We start from the raw sequence: 25,829 nt of genomic DNA on the forward strand, positions 1-25,829 counted from the left end.
CAGCCAGTGACCAGGGGATCCAAAGAGATGGCTACTTCCACTCAAGGAACGTACCTTCTAGAGTGTGGACAGTATTGCAAACTAACACAGTACATACTGCAGGTTCTAGCTCTCGCATCACAGGATACCTACCTCGGAAGAGCTAAGAACGGGCCCCAGGGGCAGCTTGGTCAGCCCCGGGGCCAAAGGCACTTTGTTGTAGAAGAGTAGAGAGAGGGAGAGGGAGAGGGAGGGGGAGAGAGGAAGAGAGAGAGAGAGAGAGAGAGTGAGAGAGGTTATAGAAAAGTAGAATCCGGTGGGCATGGCCATGTGGAGAGAGGGGGAAAGGAATGGGGAGAGAGGGGGAGCAGGGGACAAGAGCAGAACAAGAGAGTAAGAGAGTAAGACGATGAGAGAGAGGGGGGACCAAGCAGTCCCTTTGATAGTGTGGGCTAGGCTATCTGGCCGTTGCCAGGTGACTGTGGGGGTGGAGTCCAGCCAGAATACTAGTGGCTTGGGACATTGCCCTATGTGACTGAAGGCCACAGAATTATGGAGTTGAGGGCCTCATGGTGTCAGGAGCCCAGTGTCTGGAGTGTAGCTAACGGGGTCCGTCCCTTGTAGATTAATTTACTGGGTCTCCGGAAGTTAAGCCTCGCTCAGCCAGAACACAGACTGCCTTTCACGGTCCAACAGCTTAGAGCTCCAGGGATTGCAGAAGGAAAAATACTTGGAGCACAAGCGTGAAGACATGCAGAGGCAGAAGAGCAACCGGTGGGGTGGCCTAATGCCTCAAGTGGGAAGGAGAGACATGAACTGGAAGGAAACAACTTCAACTCTAAACATGCTTAGAAGTAGACACACTTTAAAGGCGCAGCTTGCGGGTGTTTCACATGCTGCCAGTTTACGTAAGATCACGGTGCTGTAATTAAACCCATCCAAAGGTTGAGAATCAGAGGCTTGAGACTTCAGGTCACAGATCAAACCTAGGCAATCTCATGAGGCATGCTCAGCCCAGCTACGAGCCTCAGGATAGAGGTGGGCCATACGATTGAAATGGAGATATTACTTAAAGGGTCTAAGTCCGCTTTTTCTAAATCCATTTTTCATAACCTTACATAGTTTTTGGGATACCCAAGAACCATTTTTTTATTTATTTTTATTTTTTAAGATTTATTTATTACATATCAAATGATGTCCAAGAAGGAAGGAGAGGCCCCTGGTCCTGGAAAGGGTCAATGCAGCAGTGTAGGTAGGGGAATACCAGGACAGGGAAGCGGGAGGGGGTTGATCGGGGAACGGGGAGGGAAGAGGGCTTATGGGACTTTTGGGGAGGGGGAACCAGGAAAGGGAAAATTATTTGAAATGTAAATAAAGAATTTACATTTTTTATCTAATAAAAATAAGATTTATTTATTTTATTTATGAGTACACTGTAGCTGTCTTCAGACACACCAGAAGAGGGCAACAGACCCAATTACAGATGGTTGTGAGCCACCATGTGGTTACTGGGAATTGAACTCAACCTCTGGAAGAGCAGTCAGTGCTGTTAACCGCTGAGCTATCTCTCCAGCCCCCCAAGAACCAGTTTTAATATTTCTTTATAACAATTCATCTTTTAAAACAAAATTGAAGAGAAACTAAAGGATAATAGCAAAATGTCCTAAGAAACATACATATTAGAATGGGTGAGAGCTACACACACACACACACACACACACACACACACACACAGAGCAACAGAGGATGAAGCAGTCAGCTTGGGGGCGTCTGGTGAGGGGCAGTGGATAAGGATCTGCTGTGTAGCTACTGCTGAGTAAAGATGGAGCTGAGGAATGGAATACAAGTGGGTGGATGTGGAGTCCAAGGCTAGCCCAAGAGCTAAGATGAGAAGCATGGGGAAAGATGCCATTAACACTTGATCTTAGTCAAAGGCTCAGGGGCATAAAGGTGCTGCTTTGAAAGGTGCTGGAGATGGGGTTCAGGTGATAGAGTGCTTGCCTAGCATGCATAACAGCCTCTAGAACTGAGCATAGCCTTTAATACCACCATTGGGGAGGAAGAAGCAAGAAGGTCAGAAGTTCAAGGTCATCCTCTGCAAACACAGCAGTTTCAGACAAGCCGGAGCTACAAGACCCTGCCTTAGAAGCTGAGAGATTTCCAGAGGCTTGAGGAAGGGATGCATTATGGGGCGGCAGACATTGGAGTAGGAGACTCCGCCTCAGCACTGCGGTTTGCTCCCAGGTTAGCTTGTCATCCTCAAAGCAAAAGCATCCACTCCCTATCTCCTGCAGCAACACGACAACTTAGCACATTACAGCGGCTGAATATCCAATCATATTATTGTAAATAGTTGAAAAAGACAACCAAGAGGCTAGTCTCTCGAAACACTGTTTTCATCTTGTGTGGTTTCTGGTTTTTGTTTGAAACAGAGTCTTCATTACAGGACAGGCTGGTCTCAAACTCATAACCCTCCAGCCTCTGTACATTATAAGATGTAATATTTTAAGACTGCCCCAGATTATAAACCATTTCTCAGTGCGCATGAGATCACTATGTTGGATCAAATATGTTCTGCTGAAAAGTGACTTTAGAAGTGGTGGTGGAAAGAGCCTCTGGTAACCCAGGGTTCCCGCCTTGCACCTGCACTCCTGTGTATCACCCCCCCATCCCTGAAGAGTGCGAGAGACCTGTGACTTGCCTGCTTCTAATAAAAAAGAATTACGGCAGAAAGTGACAGCAAAGTATCTGTCTTGCTAGCAATCTCTGTAGTTCTCCTTTGCCTTCGAAGAGCAGGCAGCCATGGTGGGACCTGCCTAGGGACAGTGCACGTGGCAGGAGAAGGCAAGTAGCCACCCGTCCACCAGCCACCCAAAACCCAATGCAACTCTCAGATCTATTGTGTAACAAAACGAATTCTGCCGGCAACTGAAGTGTAGAAGCAGCTTCTCCTCAGTCAAGCTTCCTGAAGATATCACGGCCTGATACCACCTGGGCTGTGGCCTTTGAACCTGAGTAGAAAACCCATCACTCTGCATTTCAATTCTTGAACCGCAGACTATGAGATTAATAATAAATATGTGGTCTTTCAAGACACTAAATTTATTACATAGCATTGAAATTACAGAAACTTAATATGTCAAAGGGAATAAAAAAAAAGAAGAAAAGTAATATTGAGTTACTGGCCACATGGAGTATTTATTAATGAAGATCCAAAGGTCAGTCCTCAATGCTCATTTCCATGATTTTTAGAGTTGATAATTCCTTATCATGATTACTGCCACCTTCGATGCTGGGGAATGGGACAGATGGGGACAGTGATGTGCTCAGACAACAGAGTTCCCTGGAAGTCTCAACCCTTTCAAAGTCACTGTCACCTTCGATGACGTCCACAGAGGTTTCCTGGTCTATTAAACTATCAGAAATACTTGGATTGTCTTCATCCCAGGGTAAGGCTTCACGATCTGTCTCATCATTGATCTGCTGGATTATAACACCTTCTGAGGGCTTGGCTTTATGGGCGGGTAATAAGAATTCACCCGGTAGAGAGAACATCTTGTGACCATCCTTGGGCACAGACGACAGCATGTCCAGGGCCTCCTGGTACTGCTGACGCTCATGGTGACTTACCATTTCTTCATCACTTATATATTCGCTTTCTCTTGAAATCAGAGCCTTTTGAAAATGAAGTTGATTCAACATTCTGAAATGTTTTTGCTTTGCTGGATCTTCCTCAGATATGCAGCCCAAGTCAACCTTCAGCCCATGCAGCAGGTAGCGCATCTTCCCCTAGGATTGAGGGAAAAGTGATTCTGAGGATCATTACATTAGCTAAACTATTAAAACCAAACTCTTCCATCTGCAGTGCTGCTAGTCTCAGAGGATCAACACTTTCACAGCCCTGCCCCTTCCCCTCATAAAAAGCACAAGGGAACATGCCTGTTTCAAATAAAATAATTCTTTTAGAGAAGAGAAAAATGTTAAATTCCAAAGAAAGACAAACAAACCTCCTCCAAATGATGTTTATTTTTCTTTATATGTCGCTCAAACAGTCGTTCTAAAAACCTACAAATGATAAAGAAAAATATTAGTATCATAAAACCAGATAATTCACTAAATGTAAAATAGTTACACAATGTGAAAACTGACAAAGGTTGGAAAGTGGTTTTCAGATGAATGGTTTTCTCTGTGAAGCTAGAAACTAATCCTTCCTGCTCTGTCAAGTTCTCTAACCTGGCAGGCAGCCTGGCTTCTGTTATGCATTTGTTTTAAGTTATATAACAGATGCCAGTCTATTGAAGGATTGTATACTATTTATGTTTCTGTGGATGTTTTAGGTGAGGAATAGAACTACCTACAAAGCTCTCTCCCCATTAGACACACAGACACTAAAAGCCCCCTGGGCCCTTCACCAAATCCTACAGAAAATGCTCTTACAGAACTGGTTAGTGTTGGCTCCTAAAGTATACATTCTACTGATGCCAAGCCTACAAAACAACCTCCAAATCAATGCCAGGTATTCCTGCTGAGCATAGCTAGCTATCAATCAGTCTGCCCACTGGCAGGGTCTCTTATGTAGCCCTGGCTGGCTTGGAACTCTGAGCAGTCCAGGCTGACCTGGAATTCAGAGATCTGCCTCCTTACTAGGATTAAAGGCGTGTACCACCACGTCTGGACCACAGCAACAATTTTACCTCTTCCTGCCAAAGTCAGGATATAAAGGCCAGGGGAAAACATGGTAAAGATGAGAAATTACATCTCTAGGATGAGTTTCCTTTCCCTAAGGTTACTGTCCCTTCAGAAAATTTAACTGAGATGCAAAGGTCACAATCCCTTCAGAGGATTTAACGGAGAAGCAGGGAGTGTATTTTTTCTACAGCAGGCCCAGTATCACACCAAGGTATTCACAAGTCTCCTGGAAACAACTAATTTCCTTGGTCACCATCACTCATGTGTGTAAAAGCCATGCAGTAACCCAGGAGGCCTGGGTTATTCTAGCATCTTTCAAAGACCCAGAAATTTGTATCCTACTCTATTGCTACTACTAGCATTCTGGAATTGCATGCCTGGACATTGTTCAGTGTTTATGTATTTCCTCAAGCTGGGATTAAATAATACATATTATCTGGGTATAAGCACGCACGCGCGCGTGCACACACACACACACACACACACACTTTCTTATCAACGAGATGCATGTTGAACACATTTCAGAGTGAAGAACTCCATCCTGCACCATTTAGTTTCTTTTTCAGTCTGGTTCTGTTTGGTCTTATGAACCAATGTTAAAAAACAAAACAAAACAATGTTAAAATATAAACATTTAGGAAAACATGTAAATGCTATGCAAATTTTGGGGTTGTATTAAGAAACATAAAAGTTACCATTTTAACCATTAAAATGTGGAGACCAGCTGGGAAGTGGCTCTCTGAACTGTCTGTCTCACCTTGAAACTTAGAAACTCCTTATGCAGTTTTAAAGTTTCTAGTTTCATATGTGTATATGTGCATGCCTGTGTACACACTCAGGGTCAAGAATGGTGTTTGTGTCTCTCACTCTCTGCCTATTCCTGTGAGGCCAGGGTTCTCCTCAACTGGAGCTCCTGTTTTTAGGTGGGCTGGCAACCAGCAAACCCTAGACTCTTGTCCCTGCCCCTGCCAACCCTGCACGAGACCATGCTTGGCTCACGATGTGGGTGCTGAGATCTGAACTTGGGTCCTTGTGGTTTAATAGCAAAAGTGCTCTTAGCCCTGAGCCATCTCACCAAGCCCCCATTAAACATTAAAAAACAAAAAAATTAAAAACAAACAAAGCAAGGAAGTAGAGTGCTGGTACATTCACTCCTCATCTTTTTATTCAGTGACAAAAGTGTCTTCCTTCATTAAAAGGCAACCCTGACGTAGGGATAGAAGTAGCCACTGTGATGTCTGCAGTTGAATCTTATGACTGAAAAAGTATGGCATGTTCTTGGAGTCCTGTGCTCTGCTACATGCAGAGGAACCCCATGCACGTGCATTTTAGACAAAGCGGTATTTGAGCTGCACAAGGCACACAGCTTCTTTAAGTAATGCAATAGCTAATATGGCTTTGCAAACTCTCCATTTCACATTAAGTGACAGACAGTTTCTAATTTGTCCTTATTAGATCTTCTATAAGATGTAGTAAACACGTTTGTGGACTGATAAGATGGCTCACCAAGTAAAGGTACTTGCCACCGAGCCTAGTGATCTGAGCTCAGTTTCTAGGACACACGCAGTAGGAGAGGACGAACTCCCGTGGGTTGTCTTTTAACCCTACAGCACACTCTGGGGCATGTGACCACACACTTACATATATAAAGCACGCTCTGGCATGTGACCACATATATACATATATAAAGTATGCTCTGGCTTGTGACCACATATATACATACATAAGGCATGCTCTGGTATGTGATCACACACATACATATATAAAGCACTCTGCCATATGACCACATTTATACATATATAAGGCACGCTCTGGCATGTGACCACATTTATAGATATATAAGGCACGCTCTGGCATGTGACCACATTTATACATATATAAAGCATGCTCTGGCATGTGACCACATTTATAGATATATAAAGCATGCTCTGGCATGTGACCACATTTATACATATATAAAGCATGCTCTGGCATGTGACCACACACATACATATATAAATGTACTAAAATTTTGAAAACTGTTTTTTGATTCCCATTACAGTTTCTGATAGCAAAGTGTAATCAGGAAGGCTATTCAGATAGAAAAAATTCAATTTCTTATATATTCTGATATAAGCTAGATATTATAATATTTAAATAAAAAAATCTTGTTTTCTATGGAGTGTTGACAGTCTTTATAATCTATCAATTATAAGAATATGATCATAAAAACAATATAACTTTTTGCAACCTTATAAGTAACTTTAAAAAAAAATCATATAGTATGAAATGTACCTCTTAACTACCATACACATTAACAACAACAACAAAAAAAACCTCTAACCTGTTAGAAAATAAACCAAGTTTCAAGATTTCATCTGTTACATTTTCCATGAAACTCAGGTACAGCAGCTCTTCCTCACTGCAGAGAACACAGAGAGAGCATCAGAACTGGTGCATGGTGAGAGAGCCCGGCAGGAAGGTCCAGCTCTCCTGTCACAGGGTCTGCGACCTCTGAGGGCAGGGAATGCTGGAAAACAAATCTATGTTTTCTTATGTTCCAAAGGAAAATAGTGAAAGTGAGAAACTAGCACCCAACAGAGTAAAACTCCAGCAAAAAAACTGAGAGGTGTCACCGGGGAGCAGGGGTGGGCCGAGTGCTTACTGAATCCTGCCTATCATCTTGTCTTTAAGCTATTATAATAGTGTTCATTTATTATACTCTTTAGTATCTACATTGTAGTACCTATTACAAGGGTAGGATTCTGTTATAATCGATTGTACTTAGCCAACTTGAATGAACTAATTAGGGTGAGGTGGCTGTGTAAAACCACTGTGTTTTAAAACCAAACAACAGGAACTTGCTTAAGAACAACCAGGCTTGGAAATAAATGTAACTATAAAATAGATTATTTTCTTGAAGAAATGTAACTTAAACCTGTAACCTAACCTTTGACACCATGGATGACAGGGTATGCCTCCCAAACCACCACAGAGACCCTGGGTTCCACACCATCCCCGCAGGCTTCTTTACTGTCTTAATTTATAAATAAGGCAACAATTTTACACACAAGTTATTAGAAACTATTAGTAGATGCTATTAACTTAGGGAGACATTTCTACTGAAGATAAAGTGCCCTAGGCTCCTCCATCAGCACTGATTGCAGCTGGGAGGAGAGAGATGAGCGCAACCTTAAATTATCTCGGTTCCCTCAGTCTTAATTCTGCTTCCCGCCACAGTATGAGGAGGTTGACATGATCTTACTCAGAGTAGGCTTTGCTGTCTGGAGAAAACTGTGTGGACAGTTTACAGGGTGTCCTAGAAAGAGAGAGAAAGGTAAAATATCTTAACAACATAAAAGGTTGGCATATATTGTGACTGGTATTCTACATTAGCAATTATGTGCTTTGGAATTTCTGTCTGTGCACTTTCCTCTCCTGATTTAATTCTGTGGGTCCGTGCATGCCTGCGTGTGTGCACATGTGCATGAGTTTCAAGGGCGGGGAAGGGGAACTCAACCTACTTGTGGCCTTTGGCTGGGTCTCCCTAAGGCAGGCCGGAGGGGGGAAGCTGGGCCCTGAGGGTGTGTACACTCCTTGCTGCTCCCAAACACTGCTGTGGAGCTAGCATGCCTTTCCCCTTTGTCAACACATTAGCAAAACTAATCTAACCTTTATTGAACATTTTTATAAAATTCCCTTAGTAAGACTAACAGTGCCATAGAATTGTGCAATACTAATATATATTATCACATGTAATTAAACTAGTACTTAGGAGAGGTGCTGTATGTCCATTACACAGGAAAGCAAATAGACAGGGTTTCACTCCAGCCTAGGTTGACCTCCGACTTGCAGTGATCCTCCTGCCTCAGCGCCCCTAGGTTCAGATCCAGGTGTGAGGCTGCCACCCACCTTTCTGAGGACTGCTGCAGAATCCCATCTTTAATACTGTCCCATGCTAAGTTTTGTCCTTGTGAGGGTAAAGGAGCTATTTTGTCTTCAGCGCCATTTCTCATGTAATTAGGTGCCTGGAAGTAGAACAAAAAGAATACATTTTTATTTTGTTTCAAAAGTATATTGTAAAAAAAAATAAAACAGCAAATCTTAATGAAAATGGAAACACGAAAGTCCCTGATACATTAAAACAAAAACACTTGAGAATCGGTTACCTGGTCAGCATTTTAAAGATGAAATGACTTCATTTTTATGTTAATGAGAAACATTTTAAAGAGTATTAGAAGTCATAAGTCACAGCTGGGGCAGGAGTTTGTGTATGTAACCAGCTCTGAGAGCCAGGAGCAGAGGGTCACAACTCTAGGCAGACCTGGGCACCTGATCTCTCTCTGCAAGTACTCGGCAGCCACGCTATCTTTTACATTCTTATTTGAGATAAGGGCTCACTTGTAGCTTTAACTGTCCTGGAACTTGCTGTGTAGATGAGGTTGTTTTTGATTGTCTCCCTAGTGTCAGGATTAAAGGCGAGCCCCTACACCTGGCTATCTCTGAAAGCGCCCATCTTGTCTGATCCCAGAAACTAAGCAGAGTTGGTCTGGTTAGTACTTGGATGGGAGACATCATCCCCTACACATACACATGTGCACACCCATATCAAAAAAAGAAAAAAGAAAAAGATAGAATTAAAATCCATGAACATGATACAAATTTGTAGCTTTTATGTAAATTTGAAAAAAGTCCATGATTAAAAAGTGCATCTGTGTGACACCCAATACGTCACACATGAAAGCAGCCACAGCAACAGTGCATATGAACACTGTTAACAAACAAAATAAGGTTCTGTACCTGAGCAGAATCTTATGTGTCACAAACCTGGCAATACTTTATTTGCATTATTTATAAAGTTACATTTTTTCTTTTCTTTCAAACAGGTCTTCTGTAGCTCAGGATGTCTTAGAAATCCCTTTGTGCCTGAGGATGACTTTTAACTTCTGACCATTCTGATTCTCATTTCCGAGTACTGGAAGTCCAGTGTACACTACTGGGGTGGGAGAATGGCTTTGTGGTTAAGAGGACCTAGACTCAGTTCCCAGTGCCCACCTGTAACTGTCCTTAACTCCAGTCAGGAGATTCAGCACCTTGTTCTGTCCTCTGTGGGACCAGCCATGCACATGGTACACAGAAATAGATGTACGCAAAACATCTGTACACATAAACAAAACAAAACAACCAACCAAACAAACAAACCATGGTAGCACATGCAGAAGCGGAGCTGGGCCAGCTTGGTTTACATAGATATACCTTGTCTCAAATTGAAAACCCAAACAACATCAAAAATGAAGACAAAAGAAAGGAACAAGCATGCACTGCTACAGCATCATTGCAGTAGAGCATCATGCAGTATAGCATCACTGCAGTAGAGCATCATGCAGTATGGCATCACTGCAGTAGAGCATCATGCAGTATGGCATCACTGCAGTAGAGCATCATGCAGTATAGCATCACTGCAGTACAGCATCATGCAGTATAGCATCACTGCAGTACATCATCATGCAGTATGGTATACCAGCTTAGTTCACGCTAGGCAAGTACTCCACCAAGTAAGTGACACCCCAAGCCCTACGAAGCTGACTTATGTAAACTGTTCTAGAAGTATAAAGTGTAAAGTGTAGTTAAAACCTCACTAGCACTCTCAGCTCCTACACTACTGTAGGGACCATCCTTTTCTTGAAGGACTAGGAACATTTGGATCCCAATGGGCTCCAATAAACTGGGCTCCTTAATGTTTTCACTTGCCACTGTCACTGTAGCGATGGTGACAGTGATGTGTGCATGTTGACTGTGTGAGTGCAGACACATGCATGTGCATACCACAGTGCACATGGAGAAGTCAGGAGGCACTTTTGGGAATCACTTTTCTCCTTCCACAGTGGTTCTGTGCTAAGTGCTTTTGCCTAAGGAGCAGTCTTGCTTCTCTAGGTCAATGTACTTAGTTATCTACAGGTCTAATTATCTTCATAAAAACTCAAGGGAAAACCAGACATTGTTTATGAAGCCTTTCCCAGGCCAGGAACTTTACCTACTTTGCCTTCTCCCAAGGACCCTGCAAGGTCAGTTAGTTTTTTAGGAAGACACTTGGCTCTCAGAGGATATTGTCTCTCTGAACTTTAAGTGACTCTTCTGTCAAAAAATGATCAGTAGCTGAGATGTAAACCCATCACTTTCTACCCATTTTCAGAAAAGGAAAAGGAAGTTAAGTGTGATTAATTTGTTTTTGTATCCCTAAATCTGTCCTTGACATTTAAATATGCAAACCATGTTTATGAATAATAAATTTAAGCTAGAACATAAATATATGATTGAAATTATCCAAATTGAGTTTGCCTGAAAAATCATATTTAAAGCTATGATGTGTTAAGATAAATCATTGCTAAACATTCAAATACACAGTATAATAAAATTTATAAAAATAAAGGCAAAAACTTAAGAGAATGTTATCTACTGATTCTTATATGATGCCTGATTTATAATAGAGTCATGGACAATTCTATAAAATATTCAAGCACTGAAAATCCAAACTTCTATGTAGCTTTGATACCTTTAGGAACTTGTCTGTTTTGTGTGTATGTCAGGGGTGGCACCAAACCCAGCCCTGTACATCCTAAGCAGTTTCTCTACCACTGAGCTATAGTCCCAGCCCTTGGTTATTTTGGGACACAATGCTGCTACATATCTCAGGCTAGACTCCAATTGGCTGTATAGTCCATGATGGCCTCAAACTCATGTTCCTACCTTTACCAAGCACTGGGATCATAGGCAAATGTCACCAAGCGTGGTTCTCAGAATCTGTATATTTTATTCATCCACCCGTTCAGCTAGCCAACCAGCCAGTGAACCACTGGTGCTAATAACAAATGATTTCCTAGATTTGGTAGGATCCATCTGGCCATTTGGAGAGCATGGTCACCACCTGCAAACTGTCACATGTTGACTGTATTATATTTAACAATATAAGTGTCTCTTAGAGGTCACTCCTCATAGTCATAATAGCTGTGTGCATTCTACACAAGTCAAAGCCCTACAACTCCAAAGATCTCCTGTTTAGTACCTGTTTGGTGTTCATTTCGGAATCCTTTGAGCTCTGATTTTCAGCTGTCCCAAGCTCAGAGTTAAAGCTACAACATTTACAAAGAAACAGTTGTTACTTCTTTATAAACACAGTGACAACAAGCTTTACTGTCAAGAAAAAGTATCGTATAAGCAAATAAAATCTAAACTATTTTTTTAAAAATGTGTAATTTCTAATTACGTGTCTGAAAAGAGACATGATTTGGTTCACATATTCATCCTTTTCCTTACTTGAAAAGTAGATTTCAGTTAACTATATAATGAGGTAAAAAAAGTGAGACTATAAAATTTATAAAGATATGATAATTTTTGCATCTTTCTACTTTTACTGATTAAACTTGATCTTTGATAATTTCACACAAGTAGTCATTCTGTTTACTGCCCCCTCCAGCTCCTCCCCACCACAGCTATCGACCCTCCCCCCACAGTCCTGAAAACTGTGGCCTGCACCCCAGTTTTGTGTCATGCTTGCACAGAGGCCATGCTGGTCTCTGTCTCACTTGTTTTAGTATCTGTGCTGCCGAATCTGACAGGGTTTCTTCACTCCTCCTCCAGTTGATGGTTTCTATTACAGATCCAACTCCTTTGTAAAATTAAATAATGCAGATGAATTTACTTTCATTGCACCCCTTGACTGTAGTGATAAAACAAGTCTTACAATGTTTGACTTCTTGAACAACTAAAATGTAGAGTGAAATAAATTCAATCACTTTGCCAACTTACTGCAATGTTTAGCATGACCCATCTACTACAGGAGAAGGAAACCCTATCAAGGCAAATCATACTAAATTTCCAGATGTTCTCTCAGCTGTCATGCCTGCAGCTGTTACCATATCAGCTGTGAACCTGTGCCAGGAAGAGACACAGGGAACTGGACAGGATTTTAATTTCCCCTTTGGGCTTCACTGTTTTACCACTGTTCTCATTAATACATATATAAAGCCACCATATCTGGTAAGATATCTTAAAACTTCTCTGGAAATGTAACATTTAAAGATATAAAAGGTTCAAGAACTATGTTTACAGCAATAACATATAGCACTCATACTTATAAGACCTCAATAAATCTAATAACTTAAAAAAAAGTCACTGCACTGCTTCTAAAGACCCATTGGAAAGTCTACTAACTCATTTCAATGGAAAGGCCCAGCCGGACCTCAGGGCTGGCATATCAAGTGTACAACAGAGAAAGAAATACTGCTTAGTAACCATTTCCATTGACTCGCTGGCCTTGCAGTAGCTGGACATGCCGTACAGACCTGCTTAATTCAGTTTGGGTTTCAGCTTCCATCCGCTGATCTGAAAAGTCCTTCCTTCTTTTGGCAGGTGTGTAGTAGCGGTACTGTGATAGGAAGGACTTTGCTTCTGTTTTTAAAGTTCGTGGAGTGAATGGCGATTGCTTGTTAGAGAAGAGGTCGGAGTGCTTTTCCAACAGATCTCCACTCGGGGTCTTGGCGATGACCACCTGGAACTGGTGGGCGCTCCTCGGCCGCCTGTCACAGCCATGACCACAGCCTGAGAACCTGGGTGGAGAGGTGCTGGGGTGCTTCAGGGTGCCATTCATGAACATTTTGTTCGGTTCAGGAAGACTTAATTGCAGTCCCTCTGAAGAGGGGATGAGTGACTTCGAAAATGATGGATATCTTGTCATTTCTTCTTTTAACACATCCTGGTCTTGTGGTTCCCCTGAGTGCTAAGAACATTTGATATGACAGTCATCAGTTGCACTGTCACTGGGGAATCTTGGGACTAACTTATACATGTATCTTGGCTCTAACTGAACACTTTTTCTTGCAGTGATGGGGCTGGATGCCAGGGCCTTGCGCTGTCAGGCATGTGTTCTTAACACTGAGATGTCTTCCTAGCTCTATTCTTATTTTCTAGAAGAAAGGGGGGTGTTGGCTAGAATCACAGATACAAGATAATCTACTCTTTAATATTATATATTATCTATTTTAAAAATTTATCTGGAAAAACTATCAATTTTAGAAATTGCTTATAGCACAAGGAATCTTAAATTGATCTTAATTCCTTTCTTGATAATGTACTGGTCATCTAACTCACAAACTGATATATCTAAGTAAGGAAACTCTATGACTATTTCCTAAGTGGGTCTAGACACATAATTTCCTTTCCAACCTTTCTTTCCCAAAATAAAAGACAGAATGAGTATTGTCTTAAATCCTGAGGCCTTAATTTCAGCACACTGGCTTTAAAAAGTGCTCAGTGCTCCCAAACTAGGCTCATATTACTGTTGGTGTACAAAAAGCTTGTCTCTTTGGAAAGAAATTTCTGAATCCTATAGAACTATTAATTAATAACCATAAGAATTATTTATACTCAGAAGAATGGTGTACACTGAACCCAGAGTAAGGAGAACTACATAAGGCATTAGGTTGACTGTAAAAGGGAACTCTATCAGTGTAAGGTTTTACTAAATGAAATACCAAAGAGAACTTTTAAAGACAGAAATACAGAGGCTGGGGGCCACTGAGATGGCTAAGTATATGTGATTTGCTGTACACTGTTTCTGTGATTTGGATTTACGTAAAGTTCATGTAAAGAACACCTACCCAATTTACAATCACAGAACAACTGAGTAATGTATCTCTTTCATGGACAATAGCAGAAGAAATGATGGACCAAGACCTTACAACTGACAGATACTCAAACACTTGAAAACAATTCAGTTGAAGACCAGGCTAGGTGCAGATTATGTGAAAAATCTAATACCTATTTTACAAAAGTTCCAAGTTAATTTATGTTTTATCAAAGAATGAATAGATTCTTTATTAAACAGATTCTTTTATAAATAGTTGTTATTTGGACTGCTTTGAAATGTTTCATACTCTATTCACAAACATGGAACACATCCGTAGAGCTGCTTAGTATTACAGGCCAGAGCAGCTGTATCTGTGGGGCTGCAGTAGCTGGAAGGGAAGCACTTGGAGGGATCCTGAGAGCTGACATCACGTGAGTCAGGGTGAGTAGAGCAGCGTGGGCAGTAAGGATATGTGCTCTGAAATAGGAGATCCTATGCAGAACCTACTAAGACACTAGGAGCTCAAAGCCAGAATTTACATTGCAACTCTCTTTTCAGTGAGAATATTCTAGAACTATAGTAAATATCTGTTAACCACAAAATCTACCCAATTATTAAAATATACTATATAAATAATTTAAGATAACCTAAATGTGTCTAAAACACTAATCCTTAAAAGCTTATTTAAAATGTAGGCAAACTGGGTCCCCAGAAGTAGTGAACAGAGCCCCCTTGTCTCTTAAGCTTCAGTTTCCAGCCCACAGCTCTGCCTGGATTCCCAGAGGTCTGTTGACATCAGGGACAAATAGGTAAAACCCTGCTCCCTGAATCCTCTGCCTTTTAAGTCCCTGTAAAGCACACCCGATTGTAGTAAACTGCCCCCTGCACTCCATTTTCCAGCTCACAGCTCTGCATGCATTCCTGGAGGCCTTTGGGTACCAGAGTCAACCAGATGGCTGAAGGCCAATGTAAGAACACAGTTAACAACACAGCACCACCAGAGCCCAGCTAGCCCACTATGGCAAGCCCTGGTTATCCTAACACAGCTGAAGTACAAGAAAATGACCTTAAATCCAATCTTATCAAGATGACAGATGCCTTTAAAGAGGAAATGAATAAATCCCTTAAAGAAATACAAGAAAACACAAACAGGTGAAGGAAATGAATGAAACTGTTCACAACCCAAAATGGAAATAGAAGCAATAAAGAAAACACAAACTGGGGGAAATCCTGGTGTTAGAAAATTTAGGTAAGAGAACAGAAACTATAGACACAAACATAACCAATAAAATACAAGAGATGGAAGAAAGAAAGTCAGGCATAGAAGATAGGATAGAAGAATTGATACACTGATCAAAGAAAATGTTAAATCTAAAAGTTTCTGACAAAACATCCAGGAAATGTGAGACAATAAAAAGACTAAACCTAAGAATAATAGGAACAGAAGAAGACTCCCAGATCAAAGGCCTAGAAAACATTTTTAACTAATCATAGAAGAAACTTTCCGAACCTAAAAAGAGATCCCTGTAAATATACAAGAAGGGTATAGAACACCAAATAGACTAGACCAAAAAAGAAAATTCTCCATCCACATAACAATCAAAACACTAAATGCACACAACAAAGAAAGAATATTAAAAGCAGCACAGGAAAAAGACCAAGTAACATATAAAGGTAGACCTATCAGAATCATTCCTGACTTCTTAACAGAGACTTTAAATGCCAGAAGGTCCTGGGCAAATGTCTTGTACTCTCTGAGACTACACATGCCAGCCAAGACTATACCCAGCAAGACTTTTAATCACTATAGATGGAGAAAACAAGATATTCTATGACAAAATCAAATTTAAGCAATATCTATCCATAATTCAGCTCTACAAAAGATACTAGAAGAAAAACTCCAACCTAAGGAGTTTAACCACACCAAAGAAATTCACTCTCACCAATGGACAGGCCATCTAGACAGAAACTAAACAGAGAAATAATGGAACTAACGGGTTTTAGGACTCAAATGAACCTAACAAATATCTACAGAACATTTCACCCAAACACAAAGCAATATACATTCTTCTCAGCACTTCACAGAACCTTCTCCAAAATTGACCATACACTCAGTCACAAAGCAAGTCTCAACAGATACAAGAAAACCAAAATAACTCATTGTATCTTATCATAACCATCATAGAAGCTGGACTTTAACAACAACAGAATGCCTACAAACTCATAGAAACTGAACTACTCTCTATTGAATGACCACTGGGTCAAAGAAGAAATAAATTAAAGATATCCTATAATTCAACAAAAATGAATGCACAACATTACTAAGGCTTAAGGACACAATGAAAACAATGCTAAGAGGAAAATTCATAGCAATAAGCTTCATAAAGAGATTAGTGAGATCTCATGCTAGTACTTAACAACATACCTGAAAGCTCTAGAACAAGGAGAAGTAAACATACACAAGAGGAATAGAGTACAGGAAATAATTAAAGATATTTAATTATTTATTAATTATGGGATACAGATTAAATAGAGATTTTTTTTTGTTTGTTTTTTCAAGACAGGGTTTCTCTGTGTAGCCCTAGCTGTCCTGGAACTTACTCTGTAGACCAGGCTGGCCTCGAACTCAGAAATCAGACTGCCTCTCCCTCCCAAATACTGGGATTAAAGGCATGTACCACCAAAGCCTGGCTAAATAGAGAATTCTTGACAGAGGAATCTCTAATGGCCAAGTAGCACTTAAAGCAATCTTCAACATCCTTAGTCATCAGGTCAAATCAAAACAACGCTATGATTCCATCTTACACTTGTCCAGAATAGCTAAGATCAAAAACTCAAGCAACAGCACATGAGGATGTGGAGCAAGGGGAATACTCTTCCACTGCTGGTAGGAGTGCAAACTTGTACAACCACTCTGGAAATCATTTGCCAGTTTTTCAGAAAATTGGGATTAGATCTACTTCAGAACCCAGCTCTACCACTCCTGGGCAAATAACCAAAAGAAGTCCCACCATCCCACAAAGATACTTGCTCCACTATGTTCATGGAAGCTTTATATGTATTAGCTATAAGTTAGAACCAACACAGATGCCCCTCAAATGAAGAATGAATATAGAAAATGTGTAAAGAAATGTACACTATGGAGTATTACTCAGCCATTAAAAACAATGACATCAAGAAATCTGCTGACAACTGACCAATGCAAATATGGATGCTTGGAGCTAACCATCAGACTGAGCTCAGGGAACCTGATGTGGGGAGCTGACGGAAGGACTGGAGGAGCAGAGGGGGATTGCAACCCCCATTGGATGAACAACATAGGCTGGGCCACCCAGTTCTCCCAGAGTCTAGACCACCAACTAAGGAGTGTATCTGGAGGGATCCCTGGCTCCAGATACATATGTAGCAGAGGATAGCCTTGCCTGACAGAATGGGAGGGGAGGCCCTTGATTCTGGGGAGGCTTGATGCCACAGCATAGGGGGATGCTGGAGTGGTGGGATGGGAGAGTGTGGGTGGGTGGGGGAGCACCCTCACACAGGCAACAGGGGGGTAGGGTGGATATGGGATGAGGGGTTGGTGAAGGTGTAACGGGGAAGTAGGATATCATTTGAGATGTAAATGAATGGAATGATTAATAATAATAATAAGTGCTGGAGAGTTGGCTCAGCAGTTAAGAGCACTGGCTGCTCTTTCAGAGGTCCTGAGTTCAACTCCCAGCAACCACATGGTGGCTCACAACCATCTCTAATGGAATCAGATGCCCTCTTCTGGTGTGTCTGAAGACAGCTAAAGTGTACTCATATGTATAAAATAAATAAATTAATTAATCTTAAAAAAATAAGAAAAAGGAATCTGCTGACAAGTGGATCAAATTAGGAAATATCATCCTAAGTAAGGTAACCCAGAAAGACACACATGGTGTGTACTCATTCATAAGTGGATATTAGTCTCCACTCAAAGCAATGGAGGATATGAAGCCTTAACTGGCAATCTCTTATAATCAGGCAAGACTTCCAATAGAGAGATTAGGACACTAGCCTAGCCATTAAAGCTTTGACCCACAATTTGTCCTGCCTACAAGATGTGCAGGGGTAAAGATGGAGCAGAATTTGAGGGAAGGGTCGCCCAATGACTGGTCCAGCTTGAGACCCGTGCCATGAGAGAGAGCCCACCTCTGACTCTGTGAGAGAAAGCCCACCTCTGACACTGTGAGAGAGAGAGCCCACCTCTGACACTGTGAGAGAGAGCCCACCTCTGACACTGAGAGAGAGAGAGCCCACCTCTGACACTGTGAGAGAGAGCCCACCTCTGACACTGTGAGAGACAGCCCACCTCTGACACTGTGAGAGAAAGCCCACCTCTGACACTGTGAGAGACAGCCCACCTCTGACACTGAGAGAGAGAGAGCCCACCTCTGACACTGTGAGAGAGAGCCCACCTCTGACACTGTGAGAGAGAGCCCACCTCTGACACTGTGAGAGAAAGCCCACCTCTGACACTGTGAGAGACAGCCCACCTCTGACACTGAGAGAGAGAGAGCCCACCTCTGACACTGTGAGAGACAGCCCACCTCTGACACTGTGAGAGAGAGAGCCCACCTCTGACACTGAGAGAGAGAGAACCCACCTCTGACACTGTGAGAGAGAGCCCACCTCTGACACTGTGAGAGACAGCCCACCTCTGACACTGTGAGAGAAAGCCCACCTCTGACACTGTGAGAGACAGCCCACCTCTGACACTGAGAGAGAGAGAGCCCACCTCTGACACTGTGAGAGACAGCCCACCTCTGACACTGTGAGAGAGAGCCCACCTCTGACACTGTGAGAGACAGCCCACCTCTGACACTGTGAGAGAGAGAGCCCACCTCTGACTCTGTGAGAGAGAGCCCACCTCTGACACTGTGAGAGAGAGCCCACCTCTGACACTGTGAGAGAGAGAGAGCCCACCTCTGACTCTGTGAGAGAGAGCCCACCTCTGACACTGTGAGAGAGAGCCCACCTCTGACACTGTGAGAGAGAGAGCCCACCTCTGACTCTGTGAGAGAGAGCCCACCTCTGACACTGTGAGAGAGAGAGAGAGCCCACCTCTGACACTATGAGAGAGAGAGAGCCCACCTCTGACACTGTGAGAGAGAGAGCCCACCTCTGACACTGTGAGAGAGAGAGAGAGAGCCCACCTGTGACACTGAGAGAGACAGCCCACCTCTGACACTGTGAGAGAGAGCCCACCTCTGACACTGTGAGAGAGAGCCTACCTCTGACACTGTGAGAGAGAGAGCCCACCTCTGACACTGTGAGAGAGAGAGCCCACCTCTGACACTGTGAGAGAGAGCCCACCTCTGACACTGTGAGAGAGAGCCTACCTCTGACACTGTGAGAGAGAGAGCCCACCTCTGACACTGTGAGAGAGAGAGCCCACCTCTGACACTGTGAGAGAGAGAGCCCACCTCTGACACTGTGAGAGACAGCCCACCTCTGACACTGTGAGAGAGAGCCCACCTCTGACACTGTGAGAGACAGCCCACCTCTGACACTGTGAGAGAGAGCCCACCTCTGACACTGTGAGAGAGAGCCCACCTCTGACACTGAGAGAGAGAGAGCCCACCTCTGACACTGAGAGAGAGAGCCCACCTCTGACACTGTGAGAGAGAGAGCCCACCTCTGACACTGTGAGAGAGAGCCCACCTCTGACACTGAGAGAGCCCACCTCTGACACTGTGAGAGAGAGCCCACCTCTGACACTGTGAGAGAGAGAGCCCACCTCTGACACTGTGAGAGAGAGAGCCCACCTCTGACACTGTGAGAGAGAGAGCCCACCTCTGACACTGTGAGAGAGAGAGCCCACCTCTGACACTGTGAGAGAGAGCCCACCTCTGACACTGTGAGAGAGAGAGCCCACCTCTGACACTGTGAGAGAGAGAGCCCACCTCTGACACTGTGAGAGAGAGAGCCCACCTCTGACACTGTGAGAGAGAGAGCCCACCTCTGACACTGTGAGAGAGAGCCCACCTCTGACACTGTGAGAGAGAGCCCACCTCTGACACTGTGAGAGAGAACCCACCTCTGACACTGTGAGAGAGAGCCCACCTCTGACACTGAGAGAGAGAGCCCACCTCTGAAACTGTGAGAGAGAGCCCACCTCTGACACTGTGAGAGAGAGCCCACCTCTGACACTGTGAGAGAGAGAGCCCACCTCTGACACTGTGAGAGAGACAGCCCACCTCTGACACTGTGAGAGAGAGCCCACCTCTGACACTGTGAGAGAGAGCCCACCTCTGACACTGTGAGAGAGAGCCCACCTCTGACACTGTGAGAGACAGCCCACCTCTGACACTGAGAGAGACAGCCCACCTCTGACACTGAGAGAGCCCACCTCTGACACTGTGAGAGAGAGCCCACCTCTGACACTGTGAGAGAGAGCCCACCTCTGACACTGTGAGAGAGAGCCCACCTCTGACACTGTGAGAGAGCCCACCTCTGACACTGTGAGAGAGAGCCCACCTCTGACACTGTGAGAGAGAGAGCCCACCTCTGACACTGTGAGAGAGAGCCCACCTCTGACACTGTGAGAGAGAGCCCACCTCTGACACTGTGAGAGAGATCCCACCTCTGACACTGTGAGAGAGAGCCCACCTCTGACACTGTGAGAGAGAGAGCCCACCTCTGACACTGTGAGAGAGAGACAGCCCACCTCTGACACTATGAGAGAGAGCCCACCTCTGACACTGTGAGAGAGAGCCCACCTCTGACACTGTGAGAGAGAGAGCCCACCTCTGACACTGTGAGAGAGAGCCCACCTCTGACACTGTGAGAGAGAGAGCCCACCTCTGACACTGTGAGAGAGAGCCCACCTCTGACACTGTGAGAGAGAGAGAGCCCACCTCTGACTCTGTGAGAGAGAGCCCACCTCTGACACTGTAAGAGAGAGCCCACCTCTGACACTGTGAGAGAGAGAGAGAGAGCCCACCTCTGACACTATGAGAGAGAGAGAGCCCACCTCTGACACTGTGAGAGAGAGAGCCCACCTCTGACACTGTGAGAGAGAGCCCACCTCTGACACTGTGAGAGAGAGCCCACCTCTGACACTGTGAGAGAGAGAGCCCACCTCTGACACTGTGAGAGAGAGACAGCCCACCTCTGATACTATGAGAGAGAGCCCACCTCTGACACTGTGAGAGAGAGAGCCCACCTCTGACACTGTGAGAGAGAGCCCACCTCTGACACTGTGAGAGAGAGAGCCCACCTCTGACACTGTGAGAGAGAGACAGCCCACCTCTGATACTATGAGAGAGAGCCCACCTCTGACACTGTGAGAGAGAGAGCCCACCTCTGACACTGTGAGAGAGAGCCCACCTCTGACACTGTGAGAGAGAGAGCCCACCTCTGACACTGTGAGAGAGAGACAGCCCACCTCTGATACTATGAGAGAGAGCCCACCTCTGACACTGTGAGAGAGAGAGCCCACCTCTGACACTGTGAGAGAGAGAGCCCACCTCTGACACTGTGAGAGAGAGCCCACCTCTGACACTGTGAGAGAGAGCCCACCTCTGACACTGTGAGAGAGCCCACCTCTGACACTGTGAGAGAGAGCCCACCTCTGACACTGTAAGAGACAGCCCACCTCTGACACTGTGAGAGACAGCCCACCTCTGACACTGTGAGAGAGAGAGCCCACCTCTGACACTGTGAGAGAGAGCCCACCTCTGACTCTGTGAGAGAGAGCCCACCTCTGACACTGTAAGAGAGAGCCCACCTCTGACACTGTGAGAGAGAGAGAGAGAGCCCACCTCTGACACTGTGAGAGAGAGAGAGCCCACCTCTGACACTGTGAGAGAGAGAGCCCACCTCTGACACTGTGAGAGAGAGAGAGAGCCTACCTGTGACACTGAGAGAGACAGCCCACCTCTGACACTGTGAGAGAGAGCCCACCTCTGACACTGTGAGAGACAGCCCACCTCTGACACTGTGAGAGAGAGCCCACCTCTGACACTGTGAGAGAGAGAGAGCCCACCTCTGACACTGTGAGAGAGAGCCCACCTCTGACACTGTGAGAGAGAACCCACCTCTGACACTGTGAGAGACAGCCCACCTCTGACACTGTGAGAGACAGCCCACCTCTGACACTGTGAGAGAGAGCCCACCTCTGACACTGTGAGAGAGAGCCCACCTCTGACACTGTGAGAGACAGCCCACCTCTGACACTGTGAGAGAGAGCCCACCTCTGACACTATGAGAGAGAGAGAGAGAGCCCACCTCTGACACTGTGAGAGAGAGAGCCCACCTCTGACACTGTGAGAGAGAGAGAGCCCACCTCTGACTCTGTGAGAGAGAGCCCACCTCTGACACTGTAAGAGAGAGCCCACCTCTGACACTGTGAGAGAGAGAGAGAGAGCCCACCTCTGACACTATGAGAGAGAGAGAGAGCCCACCTCTGACACTGTGAGAGAGAGAGCCCACCTCTGACACTGTGAGAGAGAGCCCACCTCTGACACTGTGAGAGAGAGCCCACCTCTGACACTATGAGAGAGAGCCCACCTCTGACACTATGAGAGAGAGAGAGAGCCCACCTCTGACACTGTGAGAGAGAGAGCCCACCTCTGATACTATGAGAGAGAGCCCACCTCTGACACTGTGAGAGAGAGCCCACCTCTGACACTGTGAGAGAGAGAGCCCACCTCTGACACTGTGAGAGAGACAGCCCACCTCTGATACTATGAGAGAGAGCCCACCTCTGACACTGTGAGAGAGAGAGCCCACCTCTGACACTGTGAGAGAGAGCCCACCTCTGACTCTGTGAGAGAGAGCCCACCTCTGACACTGTAAGAGAGAGCCCACCTCTGACACTGTGAGAGAGAGAGAGAGAGCCCACCTCTGACACTATGAGAGAGAGAGAGAGCCCACCTCTGACACTGTGAGAGAGAGAGCCCACCTCTGACACTGTGAGAGACAGCCCACCTCTGACACTGTGAGAGAGAGCCCACCTCTGACACTGTGAGAGAGAACCCACCTCTGACACTGTGAGAGAGAGCCCACCTCTGACACTGTGAGAGACAGCCCACCTCTGACACTGTGAGAGAGAGCCCACCTCTGACACTGTGAGAGAGAGCCCACCTCTGACACTGTGAGAGACAGCCCACCTCTGACACTGTGAGAGACAGCCCACCTCTGACACTGTGAGAGATAGCCCACCTCTGACACTGTGAGAGAGAGAGCCCACCTCTGACACTGTGAGAAACAGCCTACCTCTGACACTGTGAGAGACAGCCCACCTCTGACACTGTGAGAAACAGCCCACCTCTGACACTGTGAGAGACAGCCCACCTCTGACACTGTGAGAGACAGCCCACCTCTGACACTGTGAGAGAGAGCCCACCTCTGACACTACTAGACTTGCAGACAGGAGCTTAGCATAACTGTCATCAGAGAGACTTCACCCAGCAACTGATGAAAACTGATAGAGAGACCGCAGCCAAACATCGAGTGTTGATTGGGGAATCCTATGGAAGACGGGGAGGAAGGTTTAAAGGAGCCAGAGGGGTCAAGGACACCACAAGAAAACCTACAGAGTCAACTGACCTGGACCCATAGGGGTTCATAGAGAGTGAACTGCCAACCAGAGAGCATGCAGGGCACGTATGTTACAGTTGTGTAGCTTAGTCTTCATGTGAGACTCCTGAAGTGGGGGCAGGGGCTGCCTCTGACTCTGGCACCTGCCTTTGGATCCCTCTCCTCTAACTGGGCTGCCCTGTCTGGCCTCAGCAGGGGAAGAGGCACCTAGTCTCCTGCAGCTTCATATGCCAAGGCAGGCTGACATCCCATCCACGGGAGGCTCCCCTTTCCTGAGAGGGTTGAAAGTTGGGGAAGGGGAGGTGAGAGGGAGAGACTGGGAGGAGAGGAGGGAGGGATGTAAAATAAATAACGTACTCAATTCAAAAATGTAGGCAAACTAAAAATTACTATTATTTGTAAATGGAACCATAAAAAATGCATAAAGGTATATATGAACTACCATGGAGGCAAGAGTTAAAGGATTGCAGATACTAAAGGGAGAATGAATAGACATATTAAATAATGTTTGCTTATTTTACTTTATTATAAATGGTTCATAAAGTACATGAAAATATAATCTGAACATTTCAATAAACTATTCTTATCTCAAAATGATTTACTTTATATTCAAAATGTTAAGGGAATAAACCATTTTAATAACCATAGACACATAGGGGTTGGGCAGATGGCCCAGATTAAGAACATTTTTATTCTTGGAAAGGACCTGTGTGTGGCTCCCAAGATCCACAAAGCTGTTCCCAAGCACTTGCATTTCCAGTTCTAGGGGATCCAATGTCTCATTTTGGCCTCTAAGGGAAGAACATGGCATGTGTGTGGTAATATAACATACATGTAGGCACTCACACATACACATAAAGTAACTGTTAAAAAAAATCGACTTGTGAGTCCAAGGATGGACAGATAGCGAGTCGTGTCAGTGTGTGAGACATGAGACAGAATTCTTCTGAGGGGAGCTGCCTTCCTGGCCTTACAGCTATAGAACTGCCTAGGGAGGTCTCAGCCTTCCTTGCTGACTCCCAGATCTCTCTCCTGAAAGAGATGCTTAGATCCGCTGTCTCCGGGATACATTCAATGCTCCCAAGGCACAGAGTATGCCAAGCAAGAGCCCCACACCTCTTATCTATGTTCCTGCAGTCCCGCTCTTATCAGAAACCTGGGACTCTTTCTCACTTCTGCCTTCCTGTCCACCTCATCAAACCAGATTCCAGCTCCTAGCAATTCCACTTTCTAAATAACAATAAACTGCCTTGTATTCCTTGTGTTCTCTATAACGCCCAGGATCAGCTCTTAATCCTCCTTTCCCAGATCACTGCAGCTGTCCTGTAATTAGTCTGCTGGCCACTGCGGCTAGTGCAGTCACTGTCTAACCAAAACCTGCTTTATAGCTCCTCCACACCTCTCAGGGAGAAAACCAGTCCAGATGTTCCAGCATGGCTCCAATACCGCACTGCCTGCTGATAAACCACCTTCATGTGTACTGACAAGGCCCAGAGTCAAAGGCCCACTCTGTGCTCAGTAGGTGGCAGGTGACTGGTCTGCCAAGGACGCTTGCCTGCTTCCTTCTCTTTCTCGTTCCTTTCTCTCCTTCCCATCTTCCTTTCCCCCCTCTTCTTACTCATATGATGGATGCCGGGGCTTGAACCAATACTTCCTCGAGCGCACAATCACTCCCAGTGCTGTTCTCTAACTGGTGACTTGCCTACCTGGAACCCTTGGCACTCACAGGAGGCTGCAGGCCTTAGGGACCTAACTCCCTGCACACGTTAGCCATGGAAATTTTACATCATTTAGAATTCTGCAAAGTTTTAAACCAAGATTTATTACTAGCTCAGATTTTTCCCACATATAAATTAAATTATACAGTGATAACAGGTTTAGGAGGAGGAAAACTATGGGTTTTTAAAAAATATCAATTAATTGAAGTTCACTAGACACCAATTCTAACAAACTCAAAAAAATTATGACTGTGTAAAATAAAAACATGATT

General features: G+C 44.6%; 1 protein-coding gene across 5 annotated transcripts in view; it reads right to left on the minus strand.

Moving 5' to 3' along the window:
- Nucleotides 1-1,438: 1,438 nt before the first annotated feature.
- The window catches only part of Spata7 (spermatogenesis associated 7), a 45,830-nt gene continuing 21,439 nt past the window's right edge, over nt 1,439-25,829 (minus strand). For 3 of the 5 annotated variants that reach the window (XM_052185289.1, XM_052185287.1, XM_052185286.1), the window contains 7 exons: nt 12,990-13,423; nt 11,711-11,777; nt 8,560-8,675; nt 7,913-7,966; nt 6,992-7,069; nt 3,987-4,044; nt 1,440-3,768 (listed from right to left, as the gene is read on the minus strand). In XM_052185289.1, coding sequence (XP_052041249.1) covers nt 3,199-3,768; nt 3,987-4,044; nt 6,992-7,069; nt 7,913-7,966; nt 8,560-8,675; nt 11,711-11,777; nt 12,990-13,423 — 1,377 coding nt within the window. In that variant the 3' untranslated portion in view covers nt 1,440-3,198. Of the gene's footprint in view, nt 3,769-3,986; nt 4,045-6,991; nt 7,070-7,912; nt 7,967-8,559; nt 8,676-11,710; nt 11,778-12,989; nt 13,424-25,829 lie in introns of all 5 variants that reach the window. The other 2 variants (XM_052185290.1, XM_052185285.1) reach the window with 2 other exon arrangements.

Source organism: Apodemus sylvaticus, chromosome 6 (genome assembly GCF_947179515.1).
Source record: "Apodemus sylvaticus chromosome 6, mApoSyl1.1, whole genome shotgun sequence".
In the NCBI taxonomy this organism is placed as follows: Eukaryota; Metazoa; Chordata; class Mammalia; order Rodentia; family Muridae; genus Apodemus; species Apodemus sylvaticus.